General features: G+C 69.1%; 2 protein-coding genes across 3 annotated transcripts; both read right to left on the reverse strand.

Moving 5' to 3' along the window:
- Nucleotides 1-1,288: 1,288 nt before the first annotated feature.
- ECM1 (extracellular matrix protein 1) lies at nucleotides 1,289-5,441 on the reverse strand. Its single transcript, XM_042784571.1, is given in 8 exon segments — nucleotides 1,289-1,504; nucleotides 1,598-1,685; nucleotides 1,913-2,133; nucleotides 3,012-3,213; nucleotides 3,215-3,369; nucleotides 3,466-3,770; nucleotides 4,282-4,359; nucleotides 4,636-5,441. Coding segments are annotated over 8 exon segments (1,254 nt in total). The 5' UTR covers nucleotides 4,682-5,441; the 3' UTR covers nucleotides 1,289-1,345.
- Nucleotides 5,442-5,705: 264 nt separating this feature from the next.
- Nucleotides 5,706-14,077, reverse strand: TARS2 (threonyl-tRNA synthetase 2, mitochondrial). Of its 2 annotated transcripts, XM_042784564.1 has the most exons (18): nucleotides 13,538-14,074; nucleotides 13,197-13,417; nucleotides 12,507-12,621; nucleotides 12,267-12,388; nucleotides 12,064-12,181; nucleotides 11,501-11,565; nucleotides 11,318-11,396; nucleotides 11,077-11,223; nucleotides 10,890-10,988; nucleotides 9,823-9,989; nucleotides 9,573-9,735; nucleotides 9,319-9,456; nucleotides 8,557-8,634; nucleotides 8,364-8,464; nucleotides 7,880-7,981; nucleotides 7,353-7,425; nucleotides 6,917-7,031; nucleotides 5,706-5,959 (listed from the first exon to the last, which is right to left on the reverse strand). In XM_042784564.1, exons 1-18 carry the CDS (start codon nucleotides 13,595-13,597, stop codon nucleotides 5,811-5,813), a joined length of 2,112 nt encoding a protein of 703 aa, XP_042640498.1. In that variant the 5' UTR covers nucleotides 13,598-14,074; the 3' UTR covers nucleotides 5,706-5,810. The 2 variants fall into 2 exon arrangements, with proteins under 2 accessions (XP_042640498.1, XP_042640499.1); XM_042784565.1 differs by lacking the exon at nucleotides 10,890-10,988 and having other exon boundaries at nucleotides 13,538-14,077.
- Nucleotides 14,078-15,064: the final 987 nt, after the last annotated feature.

Raw genomic sequence — 15,064 nt, forward strand, 5'->3', positions numbered from 1 at the left:
GGGAGCCCCCTGGGCTGGGGGAAGGGGGCCCTGCCCGGGGCAGGGGGTGCCACTGGGGGTGGGGGCTTTAAATGTCCCTCCCAAACCAGTCTGTGATGCTGTGGAGGGCTGGCTGGACAGACGGACGGCTGGCAGTAGATGGCTGGAGCAGCTGGGGGCAGACATGGTGTAGAAGAGGAGGCCCCGCCCCCCCCTCCCCCCCCCCGTGGAGCAGCATCCTTTGCCAGGGACTCTCAACAACACCACCCCCACCCCCCCGCCCGAACTCCTCAGGATCCCTCAGGGAGCCTGAGCTGTTGGAGGGGAAACTGAGGCACGGGGTGGGGGGGAGAATGGGGTGACCCTGCATCCTGGTGCTGCTTGGGGGGGGGGAGCAGAAAGAGTGTGAAGGGGGGGTGTGTGTGAAAATAAGGGTTAATCAGGGTGCAAAACAGGCATATAAAGGGGGGGGTATAAAAATAGGGGTGCAAAAGGAGGAGTAAGAAACAGGAGGCTGCAAAAATGGGGGTTAAAAAAAGGGGGTGCAAAGGGAGGGGGGGGGTAGAACTGGAGGTTCAAAAGGGGGGGGCGCAGCCATGAGAGCAGGGCAGCCCACTCTGGTTGGTGTCCCCCCTGTTGTGACTCAGTTTCCCCACTCACGATCTCGGGGGCCATGGGGGGGCACCCTGGGGTTTGTAGGGACACGGGGAGGCTCCAGGACCGTGGCGGTGTGGGGGACACGGGAGACAGTGACACTGGGGGGGGACGACACAGGGACACCCCAGGATGTGTGGCCACCCACCCACCCCGGGGTACACCCCACTAGACAACCCTGGCGTGTCACACCCAGGCCCTGACACACCCCGACACACAAACACCCCAACACCCAACCCCACACCCCGAAACGCGCCGCCCCCGCCACGCCCGGGGGAGGGGGTGTCCCCACACTATGGGGGAAACTGAGGCACTGGGGGGGGGGGGAACCCCACTAGCTGTGGAGGAAACTGAGGCATGTGTGTCCCCACACACCCCCTGGGAAAACAGGGACTGGTGGGGGTGTGGCCCCACTTGCTGTGGGGAAACTGAGGCACAGGGAGGGCTCCCACACACGCACAGTGGGGAAACTGAGGCATAGGGAGGGCTCCCCCCCCGCACACACACACTATGGGGAAACTGAGGCAGGGAGGGGGAGCCCCCCCACTATGAGGAAACTGAGCCACAGGGAGAGGATAAACTCACCCTATGGGGAAACTGAGGCACGGGGGACCCCCCTGCACACACACACAGAACAGAGACACTGAGGCACTCAGAGGTGACACCCCAGCACCTTTATTGCCCCCCCCCCTCCTCACCCCGGCGGGGGTTGTTAGTCCTGGGGGGCCACGGCAGCCCCCAGGGTCACCTGGGCCAGGTACTTGGTGTCGAAGCAGCGACGCCGCTCGGGGCCCCCCCGCGAGCAGCAGCCTTGGGGGTCGCGCCAGGTGTCCCGCTGGGTATCACAGAGGGTGGCGATGCCCTGGGACAGCTGTGAGAAATTGGGGGGGGGGGGGGGGGGTCAGGGTGGCTTGGGGGGGAAAAGCCTTTGGACCCCCCCCTCCCTCCAAAAAAGTTCACTCACTTGGTCCTGGGTGCAGGCGCTTTGTTCCTCGGGGGGCAGTGGGCAGCACGCGGCCGTCACGGCCCCCAGCAGCTCCGGCACCGGCCGCCTGGGTGACACGGACACGGAGGGGTGGGTCACCCGTGGGTGAGGGGGGGGACACGGGGAGGGGGTGGCATGCATGGGCCCCCTCTGAGATTTGAGGGGGGGGAGAGGGGCCGTATATCTGAGTCTCCACCCTGACGGTTGGTCCCGGATGCCTGGGTCCCCTTTGAGATGGGGTGGGGGTGCTGGGGTCCCTTTTTTTTGGGGGGGGGGGGGGGGGAGGGCACCCACCTCTTGGTGAGCAGGCGGGTGGGCCCGCAGAGGGTGCGGAGCAGCGCGGGGCTCGGCCGGGCCAGGCTGACGTTGTGCAGCTCCCGGTCGTAGGCAGGGTGGGGGGCGGCGGCGGCGAAGCAGCGGCTGCGGGCGCGGCCCCCCCCGTGCTGGCAGCACCGGTGCTGCCTCGTCTTCACCGCCGCCTCCTCCCGGCAGAACCGCTGCAGCCCCTTCTGCCACTGCCGGGGGGGGAGCGGTTGGAGTCCCCCAACCTTGTCACCCGGCTCCCTCTCCAGGTCACCTGGGTCCGTCCCCCCCCCCCCCCCCCCGTCATTCAGGTCCCTCCCTGGACCCCAATGGGTCCCCACTTGTCACCTGGGTCCCTTCCCAAACAACCTGGGTGTCACCCCCCCCAGCCCCCAAACTTCTGGGCCGCTGCCCGTCATTCAGGTCCCTCCCCAAACCCCTGAGTCCCCCCTTGTCACCAGGGTCCCTTCCCAGCCCACTGGGTCCCTTCTTGTCACCCGGGCCCCTCCCCAGCCCACTGGGTCCCTTCTTGTCACTCGGGTCCCTCCCCAAACCCCTGGGTCCCCCCTTGTCACCAGGGTCCCTTCCCAGGCAACCTGGGTCCCCCCCCTGGATCCCTCCTTGTCACTCGGGTCCCCCCCCCTTGTCACCTGGGTCCCTCCCCAAACCCCTGAGTCCCCCCTTGTCACCTGGGTCCCTCCCCAAACCCCTGGGTCCCCCCTTGTCACCTGGGTCCCTTCCCAGGCAACCTGGGTCCCCCCCCCTGGATCCCTCCTTGTCACTTGGGTGTCCCCCCCCTTGTCACCCAGGTCCCTCCCCAGCTCCCGGACCCCTGGGTCACTCTCCGGGCACCGGGGGGTCATCCCGGGGACACCGAGGTCCCCTCCCCGGATACCCGGGTCCCCTCCCCACATGCCTGGGTCCCCACCCCGGATGCTCGGGTCCCCTCCCTGATCTCCAAACGCCCGAGTCCCTTCCTGGATACCCGGGTCCCCTCCCAAACACCCGGGGGGGTGTGTGTGTGTGTCCCCCCGTGTCCCCCCCCCCCCGTGTCCCCCCCCCCCCGTGTCCCCCCCCCCGCGGCACTCACGGCCTCGTGGGCGCAGGCCAGGCTCCTGTTGCGGCAGCACCGGCCGTAGTCGCGCTCCAGGCGCAGGCGGAGGCGGACGCGGGGGCCGGAGGGGCCGGAGGGGCCGGGGGGGCCGGGCCGCAGCCCCCGTAACCCGCAAATATTGTCCATGTTGGCGGCGGTGGGTTCGCCGGGCGGGAAGGGCGGTTCGGCGGCGGGGGGGGGGGGCAACGGCGGCGGGGGGGGGGGCGGGGGGCGCGGCGGCGGCCGCCTCCTTGAAGCAGCGGTGCCGCGCCTCGCCGCGCTGCCGGCAGCAGTGGAACTGCCGCGTTTTCACCCCAAATTCATCGGCGCAAAAGCCGTCCAGCACCTCCGTCCACTGCGGGGGAGCGGAGAGGTGAGACCCACCCGCTCCCCCCGACCCCCCCCCGCTGTCCCCGGGTGTGTGTCCGTCCCCCCCCCCCCCGGCACTCACGGCTCGGCGGGCGCAGGGCAGCGGGGGGGCGCGGTGGCAGCAGGCGCCGAGGCGGGACCGGAGGGCGTCGAGGGCGGCCGCTTGTCGCCGGAGGTGGGCGAAGGAGCTGGGGGGCAGCTGGGGGGTCGGGGGGGGCGGCGGCGGGTGGCGGCAGTGACGGGTGACAGCGGCGGCCACGGGCCAGGGCGGGGGGAAGCCGTCCAGGGTGTTGGAGCGGGGCGGGGGGTGGCTGGGGGAGGCCGGGACACCCGCCAGCGCTGCCAGGACGTCGGGGGGCAGCGGGGGGTCCTGCTCCTCCTGACGCACTGAAAAGGGGGGGGGGGCAATGCGTGTCCCCAACTGCCACGGCCCCAGGTGACACTCGTCCCTATGCGACCCCCCCCCCCCCCCATAACTGTTTGTTCCCTGTGCCCCGACCCCCCCCGGTGTAGTGTCCCCACCCCAACCTTCGCTATCCCCCATGTCACCCCCACCTTGTGTCCCCCCCAAATCATGTCCCCCCATCCCAAGGTGTCTCCCTTGACATCTCCCCCCGCCCCCCCCATCACCACGTCCCCACGTCACCCCGTCCCCAACCTTGACTGTCCCCATGTCCCCCCCATTTCTGGGTGTCTCCCCCATCCCTGTCCTCATGCCCCCCATCCCCAACACCCCCTGTCCTCCCACATCCACGTCCCTAACCCTGGGTGTCCCCTGATCCTGCCTGTTCCCATGTCCCCCCACCCCTGGGTGTCCCCCCCCCCCCCATCCCAGGGTGTGGATGTGTCCCCATGTCCCCAAACCCCGCTCCCCCCCCAGCGTCCCCCTCATCCCTACCCTCATGCTGCTCGATGTCGGGGTGCTGCAGGACCAGGCTCTCCTGTGCCACGTGCTGGGGTCCCTCCAGGGCCACCACTGTCACCGGCGGGGGACACAGGGGGTCAGCGGGGGAACCCCCCCAACAGTCCCCCTTACCTGGGGCCCCATAATGGCGGGGGGGGGACGGGACGGGACACGGGATGGATGGGACGGGCCCCAGGTGTCAAATTGGGGACCCAGGTGGCCGAGGAGGGGAACCAGGTGGCCGCGGGGGGACCGAGGTGGCCCGGGGTGGGGAGGGGGGACACCCCACCATGCGGGGGGGGGGGGGGGACACGACACCCAAGCGTCGGTGGGAGCCGCAGGACTCACCGGCGGCACCGAGGAGGAGGAGGAGGAGGAGGCTGAAGGCAGCCATGGCGTCGGGTGCTGTGGGGCCGCCGCCGGCTCCGCCGCCTTATGAAGGAGCCGGGGAGGGCGCGGGGCCGAATCCTGCGGCGGGGCTGAGTCACCAGCCTGACGTCGCGGTAGGGGCCGGGGGGGCCACACACACACACATCGGGGGGGGGGACACACACACATACAGTGGGGGGATACACACACACACACACACACACACACCCCCCGGGGGGGGCTGGGCCACATCCTGCACCCCCAAACAGGGCCACAGTCCCAACCCCAACCGGCCCAACCAGCCCCGGGGGGGCGGCGGGGGGGGCTCAGGGACACGGAAGGTGGCCTTGTCCCCACCCTGGTGGTGGCCCCCCCTCCCTGGTGGCCCTAATGTTCCTCCCCCCCCCCACGTCAGGATAAGCGAAAGCAGCCGGATTTTTGTGGTTTTTGCCCAGTTTTGGGGCTTGACCCACCCAGTGAGTCACCCACCCCCCCCCCCAAACAAGTGCTGACAGGGGCCAGAGTAACGATGGGGGGGGGGCACGGACCACCCATGGAGAACCCCTCCGGGGTGGGGGGGGTTTAGCTGGTGTGTCGTGTGTGTCCCCCCTCCCCGAGTGGGCGACGTCGCGAGTGGGGCAGCGGTGGCACGGCCTCGGTCACCTCCCTTCACCCCAAGATGTGGAGGTGGGGGAAATACGTGTGTGCCCCCCCCCCCCACCATGGCACAGTCATACCCTGCCCAACCCAAACTTTTGGGCAGGTGCCGAGGTGGGGGGGGGACAACGGACGGCGGGGGGGGGGATGGACACACACACACCAGCCCCCCCCCCCCCTTGATTGCCCAACACCGGCGACGACGTGACTCGACTTTGCGCAACAATCCCCCCCCAAGGGGGGGGGGACGTGGGTGTCCGGGTGGGAAAATCCCAAGCAGAAAGGACCCAGAGGAAGATGGGGGGGGGGGGAACACAAACACACCTGCCCCCCCCCCCCCGCCCCCCCCAGGGGTGCTGCCAGCATCAATGATGCACCGAGCTGCCCCGGTCTCAGCTCAACCCGCTGCTGTTTCCCAGCGTTTTAATTGGGGTTGGAGTTGGGGGGGGGAACAGACACACAGGGAGGTAATTTTTTTTTTTTGGGGGGGGGGGGGGTCAGAAGCGCTGCTCGGCGTCGGGGACGCGGGCGTCCCGCAGCTCCCGCAGCCGCTGCAGCACCCGCCGCAGGTCGCGCTCCCCCAGCAGCCGGTTGTCCCGCGTGCGGACGCTGACGGTGCCGCGCGCCCGCTCCTGCCGGCCCACCACTGCGGGGGGGGGGGACACACACGGACACGGACACGGGTGGGTGGAGGAGGGGGGGGGGGCACCCACCCACCCGGCACACCCCCCCCCACACGCTCGCGCCAAGCACGTCCGCCCGCGGGTGCACCCACACGTGCACCCACACGTGCACCCATGTGGGTAACCGCAGCGGCGGCTGTGTCCCGGCCCCCCCCCCCTTCCCGAGCGCCCGGGGGGGGGGGGGGTCGTCTCATAGGGGTCTCAGGGGGTGGGGGGTCCCTGGGGGTGTCCCCAAGGTGGGGGGGGGTGTCTCAGAAGGTCCTGGGGGGATGTTGGGGGGGGTCCCAGGGGGTTCCCAAGGGGGGGTGGGGTGGTCTCAGAGGAGGGTCCCGGGGGGGGTTCCCAAGAGGCGGGGGGGGTCTTAGGAGGGTCCCAGGGGGTTCCCAAGGGGGGGGGTGTCTCAGAGGAGGGTTCCAGAGGGAACTTGGGGGGGTCTTAGGAGGGTCCCAGGGGGGTTCCCAAGGGGGGGGGGGGTCTCAGAGGACGGTCCAGGGGGGGTCCCAGGGGGGGTCCCAAGGGGCAGGGCTCTCAGAGTGGGGTCCCAGGGGGAACTTGGGGGGGTCTTAGGAGGGTCCCGGGGGGGTTCCCAAGGGGGGGGGGTGTCTCAGAGGACGGTCCAGGGGGGGTCCCAAGGCAAGGGGTGTCTGGAGGGGTGCTGGGGGGTCTCAGGAGGGTCCCAAGAGGGTCTCAGGGTGGCCCCAGGGTGTTCCCAAGGGGGGGTCCCAGCGCTCCTTCCCCCCCCCCAGCCGCTCACAGGTTCTGGGGGGGGGTGGGGGGTGTTGTTGGGTGCTGCTGACTCAGCACAGCTGGTCCCAGGGCAGAGGGGGGGGGTGTATGTGTGTGGGGGGGGTCCCGGGGGTCTATGGGCTGGGGTGTCGTGTCCGTGTGTCCCCCGCCCTGCTCCCGTCCCCCCCCCTTACCCAGCTGGAAGTTGTAGTGGGCGAGCTGGGCCCGGCGGATCTTCCTGGCCAGGGTGGCCCCCGCGTCCCCGTCCAGGTCGGCCACGATGCCCCCCCCACGCAGCACCGCCTGAACCTGCCCCACAGCATCAGCGGGGGGGCCGGGGGGGGGCCAGGGGGGGTACAGAGGGCTGGGGGGGGGGGACGACACATGGGGGGAGACGGAGGGCTGGGGGGGGGGGGACATGGGGGACAGGGAGGGCTGGGGTGGGACAGAAGGGACAAAGAAAGACAAGGAAGGATGGGGGGGGCCGCAGGGACGGGGGGGACATGGGAGGATGTGGGGGGACTGGGGGGGGGGGACATGAGGGGGGGACTCGGGGGGATGACAGGAGGGGGGGATTTGGGGACCACATGGTGGGGAGGGGGGGGTCACACGCGGGGGGGGCACACACACCTCCCGGGCGTAGTCCTCGACTTCGGGCGTCTGCGGGATGACCATCGCCTGCAGCGGGGACAGCCAGAGCGGCCTGGGGGGGACATGGGGGGGGTCATGGGGGGGTGACATGGGGGGGGGGGGGGGGGAGTCATGGGGGGTGTCACAAGGGGGTGACCCGGGGATGGGGCATCCCAGGGATCAGGGAGTGTCCCTGGGGGTGTCCCAACGATGGAGGTCCTCCAAAAAAGGGGGTGTCCCCAAAGCGGGGGGTGCCCCAAGAATGAGGGTGCTCCAGGGATTCGGGGGGGGGGGGGCCCTGGGGGGGTGGGCGGGGGGGGCCCCCTCCCCAAGGTGGGAGCACCCAGGGACAGGGGTGGGTGACGCTGGGGATGAGGGGGGTGCCCATAGGCTGGGGGTTGGGGGGAGGCCCTTTTTTACAGCCCCAAAGTGGGAGAATTCTTTTTGGGGGGGGGGGGTGGTAGGAGGGGGTGTCCCCAAAGGGAGGGGGTGTGTGGGTGTCCGGGTGTGAGTCCCCCCCCCCTTACCATCGGCCGCCGCAGCTCTCGGCCAGCACGGCCACCATGCGCTCCACGGAGCCCAGCACCGCCCGGTGGATCAGCACCGGCCGCGCCGCCCCCCCCGCCGGGCTGTGGGGGGGCAGGGGGGGGGTACCAGGGGTCAGGGAGGGGGGCGGGGGGGTGCAGGGGGACCCCCACCCCCCCCCTTAGCTCAACTCTGCCCCCCCCCCCCTCAGCCCGGCCCCACCAGCACTAATCCTGCCCCCACCCTCCAATCCTTACCTTCCCTGTGGGCCCAATCCTGCCCACCCCCCCCAAACCCCAACCCTTTGGGCCCAATCCTTCTCCCCCGATCCCCCAACCCTGTGGGCCCAATCCTGCCCCCCCCCAAACCCCAACCCTTTGGGCCCAATCCTGCCCCCCCCAAACCCCAATCCTCGGGACCCAATCCTGCCCATCCCCAAAACCCCAACCCCGTGGGCCCGATCCTGCCCCCCCCTACCCCCCCCACCTGGCGTACTCCAGCCCAAATCTTTCCGGCATCTGAAAATCCAGCTGGATGGTGCCGCACTGATGGTGCCTCCCCAGCGCATCCCGGATCCGGATATCGATCTACCGGGAATAATTGCGGGGGGGGTGGTCCCCAAAGGTCCCGGGGGGCAAACCTGGACCCTTTGGGGACCCCCACCCCCAAAATCTCTCACCTTGGGGCCATAAAAGGCGCCGTCGCCCGCACTCAGCTCCCAGGGCTGCCCGAAGGTGCGGAGGCTCCGCTCCAACTGCTGCGGGGACAGATGGGGGGGGGGGGGGTGACACAGGGGACAACGCAGGGGACACGATGGAGGGAGCCGTGACACAAGGACACGGGGCAGGGGACGCGATGGGGGGGACACCGGAGAGGACACCCCGTGGGTGCCGCCCCCGGCATCGCATCCCGGCTTTGCCGCCCTGTTCCCTGCGGCGCGTCCCATCCCTGTCCCCATCCCTGGGGACACGGCCCTGGACCTCCTGTCCCCATACCCGTCCCCATCCCTGGGGACACGGCCCTGGACCTCCTGTCCCCATCTCCATTCTTGTCCCCTCACCCTGGGGCCACAGTTCTGAACCCCCCTGTCCCCATCCCCTCACCCTGGGGACACAGTCCTGGACTGGACCCCCTGTCCCCATCCCTGGGGACACAGCCCTGGACCCCCTGTCCCCGTCCCTGGGGACACAGCCCTGGACCCCCTGTCCCCATCCCTGGGGACACGGTCTTGGACCCCCTGTCCCCATCCCTGGGGACACATCCCTGGACCCCCTGTCCCCATCCCTGTCCCCATCCGTGGGAACACAGCCCTGGACCTCCTGTCCCTGTCCCCATCCCTGTCCCTTCACCCTGGGGACCCAGTTCTGAACCCCCTGTCCCCATCCCCATCCCTGGGGACAGAGCCCTGGACCCCCCGTCCCCATCCCCGTCCCCGTCCCACCTGCTCGGCGCGGTCCCAGGTCTCGGGGTCCCCCAGGAATCCGGGGGGGCGGGTGGCCAGCGCCAGGCGGAAGGAGAAGCCCAGCACCGTGTAGACGGTCCGGATGAAATCCAAGCAGGCGTCGATCTCGCCTTCCAGCTGGGGACAAAGGGTCAACGGCCGGGGAGGGGGGGGTGTGACACAGCGTGGGGGACACACACACAATTGGGGGGGGGGGGGACAGTGGGGAGGTGGGGGGACCCCCCCCCACCGACCTGCTCCAGCGTGCAGAAGATGTGAGCGTCGTCCTGCTGGAACCGCCGCACCCGCGTCAGCCCCGTCAAACTGCCGGGGGGTTCGTTGCGATGCAGCACCCCAAAATCAGCCAGGCGCAAGGGCAGCTCCCGCCACGACCGCGGCCGGTGGGCGAACATCAGGCTGCGGCCGGACAGACGGGTGTCTGTGTGTCCCCCCCCGGCTTCCAGGTCACATCCCACCCCCCCCTGCCTTTTCCCCCACGCTCACCAGTGGGCCGGGCAGTTCATGGGTTTGAGGGAGAGGGTCTCGGTGCCGGCGGTGACGGAGAACATGTGGGTGCTGTAGTGCTGCCAGTGCCCCGAGAGCTCCCAGAGCTGGGGGCTGAACATGTTGGGGGTCACCACCTCGCAGAAGCCCCTCGCCCGGTACTCGCTCTGAGGGGGACAGCGGGGACAGGGACGGGGACATCAGCCCAACCCCAGCGGTGCCTGGCCCAGGGAGGGTCCAGGTTTGGGGCGCAGGAGGGATGGGGTGATGCAGGGATGGGGCAGGGATTTGGGGTGCAGCCCGGTCTGGGTGCAGTTTGGGGGGGGGGGGGGGCACAATGGAGCTGGGGGGGGGAAGAGGGTGCGCGTGTCAGGTTATGGGGTGCTACGGGGTTGGGGTGCAGAGGGGTGAGGGTAGAGCGGAGCTGGGGTGCAGAGCAGGAGCGGGGGCACAGCAGGGTCGGGGTGCAAGGAGGGGCACAGGGAGGGTCAGGGTGCAGCTGGGGATGGGGGTGTAACGGGGTCTGGGTGCTTTGGGGGGGCACGGGGAGGGTTGGGGTGCGGGTGTAACGGGGTCTGGGTGCTCGGGGAGGGCACAGGGAGGATTGGGGTGCGGGTGTAATGGGGTCTGGGTGCTCAGGGGGGCACAGGGAGGGTGGGGGTGCGGGTGTAATGGGGTCTGGGTGCTTGGGGGGGGCACAGAGAGGGTTGGCGTGCAGGTGTAATGGTGTCTGGGGGCTCAGGGGGGCACAGGGAGGGTTGGGGTGCAGGTGTAACGGGGTCTGGGTGCTTCGGGGTGTGGGTGTTATGGGGTCTGGGTGCTCTGGGGGGGCACAGGGAGGGCTGGGGTGCAGGTGTAACGGGGTCTGGGTGCTTTGGGGTGGGGGTGTTATGGGGTCTGGGTGCTCTGGGGGGGCACAGGGAGGGTTGAGGTGTGGGTGTAACGGGGTCTGGGTGCTTTGGGGTAGCTGGGGGGCAGCAGGGTGTATTGGGGGGGGGGGGGAAAGGCAGACCCCAATTTCTCCCCCCACGCCGGTGCAGTCGGGGGGGCCATGGCGGGGGCCGTACCCTGATAAACTCCACGAGGGCGTTGTAGATGTGGGCGCCGCGGGGGAGGAAGAAGCAGCTGCCGGGGCTGAGCTTGTGGAAGAAGAAAAGCTCCTGCTCCTGGAGTTGGGGAGGGGCCACGGGTGTTACTGTGGGGGGGGGGGGGTGTCACCGGTGATCCCTGCCCCCCGAAAACCGCGGGGCTCACCCGCCCGATGCGGCGATGATCCCGCAGGGCGGCCTCATCCTGCGCTCGCTGCCAGGCGCCCAGGTCGCGGGCGCTGGGGAAGGCGACGGCGGCGACGCGCTGCAGCGCCCGGCGGCCCCCGGCCCCCCGCCAAAACGCCGCCGAGCTCTGGCGGGGGGGGAAGGGGGAGGAATTTGGGAAGAAATCAGTGGGGCTCCGATGCCTGGGGGTGTCTGGGTGTCTGTCTGTCCGTCCCACCTACCGTCAGGACGCGGAGGGCCGCGATCAGCCCCGTGTGCTGCAGGAGGGGGCCGGGGCAGAGCTGGAGCAGGGGGCCGCACCTGCAGGGACAGAAAGACAGGCGTGGGGACAGATGGACATGGGGAGTGTCCCCCCTCAGCCCCCCCCCCCCCCCCCCGGGGTGCCCCCCCCCCTCCACTCTCACCTATAGACGGTGGCCGTAGGGGACGTCACCTCCTCCTCGATCTGCTGCAGCTGGAAGGGGTTGTGCTGGGGGGGGGACACACACGGACAGCAAGGGGGGTGACAATAGCATAGGGAACATTGAGGTTGGGACATCAAGGTGGGGGGGTGACACTGAGGTGGCAGGGAAGGGTTGAGGTGGGTGACACCGAGGGGGGGGGGGGTGTGACAACCGAGGTGGGTGGCACCAAGGGGGGGTGACACTAAGGTGGTGGGGAAGGGCTGAGGTGGGTGACACCGTGCTGGGGGGACATGGGAGGGGGAGGACTGAAGTGGGTAACAGTGACACAGGTGACCCCGAGGCGGAGGGGGGGGGGGGGGGTGACAACCGCGGTGGGTGGCAGGGACACAGGTGACACTGGGGGGGGGCTGGGGCAGGGCACACTGATTGGGAGGGTGACACTGGTCCCCGTTAGCATCACCCAGGCCCATCACCCCAACCAGGAGGGTCCTGATGTCCCCCAACTGGGCTCTTTTACCCCATCCTGGGCCGGGGAGGGGACACGCCGGGGAGGGGGGTGTCACCTTGAAGAGCTCGGCCAGCTGCTGGCGGGTGGCCTCGAGGCGCTCGAAGCGGTGCCCGGCGCGGGCGAAAGCCGCACAAGCTTCCTCCAGCGCCGGCAGCTCGGCCCGCTGCACCGTCCTGGGGGTGGGGGTGGGACAGGCTGGGGACACGGGGGACACCCCCGCCGTGTGTGTGTCCCCCTCTCCGTGTCCCCCCTCCTTACCTGTCACCCATGTGGATGTCACAGAAGAAGCCGTCCTCCGTGGCCTGGGCGCTGCAGAGCGTGGCCCCGTAAAACTGCTCGGCCACCGCCCCCAGGACGCAGGCGCCGGACCGCCAAAAAGCCTGGGGGGGACACACACCCCCACACAAAGTGGGGGGGACACGGGGGGACACACGGGCTGCGAGGGGAGTGGGACGTGGGTCTGGCCCCCCCACCCCGTGTCCCCCCACCGGGACTCACCTCGCGTCCCTCCGGGACCGAGAAGTCGAGGAGCTCCAGGTCGGCGTCGCTCTCGAGGGGCCGGTCGAGGTCCTGGAGGGTCCCGTTCACCCGGGCCACCAGTGCCACCTCCCCCCTGTGGGGACACCCGTGGGAGACCACAGGGACACTGGAGGGATGCTGGGGGGCATGGTGGGGACCACGTAGGGACACCACGGGGAACGTGAGGACACTGGGGACCACGCGGAGGTCTTGGGGACCTCGTGGGAACACCGCGGGGACACTGTGAGGGCACCGTGGGGACCCTGGGGACAGCCGAGGGACTGTGGGGGCCCCGTGGAATCCTGTGGGGGCCCTAGGGACCTTGTGGGGACCGTCGGGATACTGTGAGGTCCCTGTGGAACCCCGTGGGGGCCCTGGGGATCTTGCGGGGACCCTGTAGGGACCGTGGTGGCACCACGGGGGGTCATCCCAAGGACGGTGTGGGACCCCGTGGGGGCCCTGGGGACCCTGTGGAACCTCGTGGGGGACCCCGAGGACCCCGTGAGGATATCGTGGGGACCCCGCGGGAACGCTATGGGGGCACCGTGGGGACATCCCAGGGACCGTGGGCACAGAGCAGAGACCCCGTGGAACCTCGTGGGAACCCCGAGTGTTACCGTGGGGGCCCTGGGGACCCCGTGGTGGGGGGAGGCCCGGGCCCACGCGTACCCCAGCTGCGTGGCCACCTGGAAGGGGGTGGTCTGCAGGGCTCGGCCGGGGAGGCGGCGCCCCCCGGGCAGGGTGATGCTGATGGGGGTCCCCGGGGGGGGCGGGGAGCGGCCCCCCGCGGCCCCGGTCCCGGTCCCGGCTCCATCGCGCTGCTCCTGCGCCGCCCGGAGCTGCTGGAAGAGGCGGAGGCGCTCGGAGAGTTGGGGGTCGGGCCCGGAGACCTGGGGGGGGGGGGTGTGGGGGGTGTTTAGCGGGGGGTCAGGACGCGGTGGGTACGCGGGGAGCGGGGGGGGGGGGGTGTCCCGGGGGGGTTTGGGGGGGGGGGGGGGTCCCGAGCGCACCCGGTGCCGGCGCGGGACTCCCGCGAAGAACAGCCGAGCCCCTGTACGGGCGCACGGCATGGCGGCTGGCCACGCCCCTTCCGTCGCAGGCCACGCCCCTTCCGCCGCCGCACGGTGGGCGGGATGGGAAGACCCCGCCCAGAGGCGGACCCAACCAGAGATTGAACTCTCGCAAGGGGGCGGAGCCTATGGGAAAACCCCGCCCATTGACGGAGCTAAACACCGATGAGCCATATCAAGGGGGCGGAGCCAACCACTGTTAAATCCTATAGAGGGGCGGAGCCGGTGTGGAGTGTCCCGCCCATAGGCGGAGCCAACAGCGGATAGCACCCATCGAGGGGGCGTGGCCTGTGTGGAATGCTCCGCCCAGAGGCGAGGTCAGACGAGGCTACTCCCTCCCAGGGGCGGTGCCCTCCCGCGTGGCGGGAGCAGCGCGTGCGGCCCGAGTCTGGTTCCCACCCCCCACCCCACCCCCCCCGGAGGCCGTTGGACTCGCCCGCCCGTGGGGAAGCCCCGCGGGGGCGGAACGAAACCACTCACGGGCGCGGGGGGGGGGCGGGAAGCGAATAACGGGACCCCCCCACAGCCCATTGGTGTTCGGGGGAAACGGGGGGTTTGGGCAGCCCCGACCCCCGCCCGGCTCCCCGGGGCCGCTGAGGGGAAGGAGAAGCCGCAGCCCGGGGGTCACGGCTGGGGGGGGGGGGGGGGGGGGTCCCCTCGGGGCTGAGGCGCCCGCGCCAAAGAAACGATCCGCCACCAACTCGTTTTTGTAATTTTTATGTAGATACTTAACCCTACACCTTTATCAAACATATATGATGGATTCTAGCAACTAAAAAAAAGAGAGGAGAAAAACAAAACAAAACAAAAATAAAATAAATCAAGTAAAATTCCAACTTCATATAAAAGCCGCCGGCGCGGCTGCGGGGCGGCCCTGGGCTGGGGGCAGCGCCCCGAGCCCCCCGCGGGCTCCGTCTGCGCGTTTTGAATGATCTGAGAGATGGAATTAAAAAGTGATTATTATATACACACACGTAGAAAGTCAACAGTGTTCCCAGGGGAAAAAAAAAAAAAAAGAAAAAAAAGAAAAAAAAGAAACAAAACAAACAAACAAAAAAAAACCAACCAACAGACAACAGATTTTTTTTTCCCGAGGAGGGTGAGCTGGAGGGGGAGGACAGGCTGCGGGACCCCTCCTCACTCCCGGGGTGCCGGGAGCCAAACAGTCCGTGGAAATCATCATAGGGTGATGGGTTGTTTTCTTTTTGTCATTTTTGCCTTTTTTTTTTGTGTTTTTTATTTTGCCAGCCGGAGGGGGAGCGGTGACCGTCGCTGCGGAGGAAGGCACAGGAGGGGTGGGGGGGTCTCTGCCACCGCCAGCGCTTGGCCCCTTCACTCCTCCCTGTGGCAGCGATTTGGTAATCGGCTAAAAAACATCATCCCAACAGCACGCTTCATCTTTCCTTTCAGTTTTTTAGTTTGTTTGTTTGTGTTCTTTTTTTTTTTTCTTTTTTTTTTTTTTTTTTT

This window comes from Tyto alba, unplaced genomic scaffold (assembly GCF_018691265.1).
Source record: "Tyto alba isolate M040663 unplaced genomic scaffold, T.alba_DEE_v4.0 Super-Scaffold_8, whole genome shotgun sequence".
Classification (NCBI taxonomy): domain Eukaryota; kingdom Metazoa; phylum Chordata; class Aves; order Strigiformes; family Tytonidae; genus Tyto; species Tyto alba.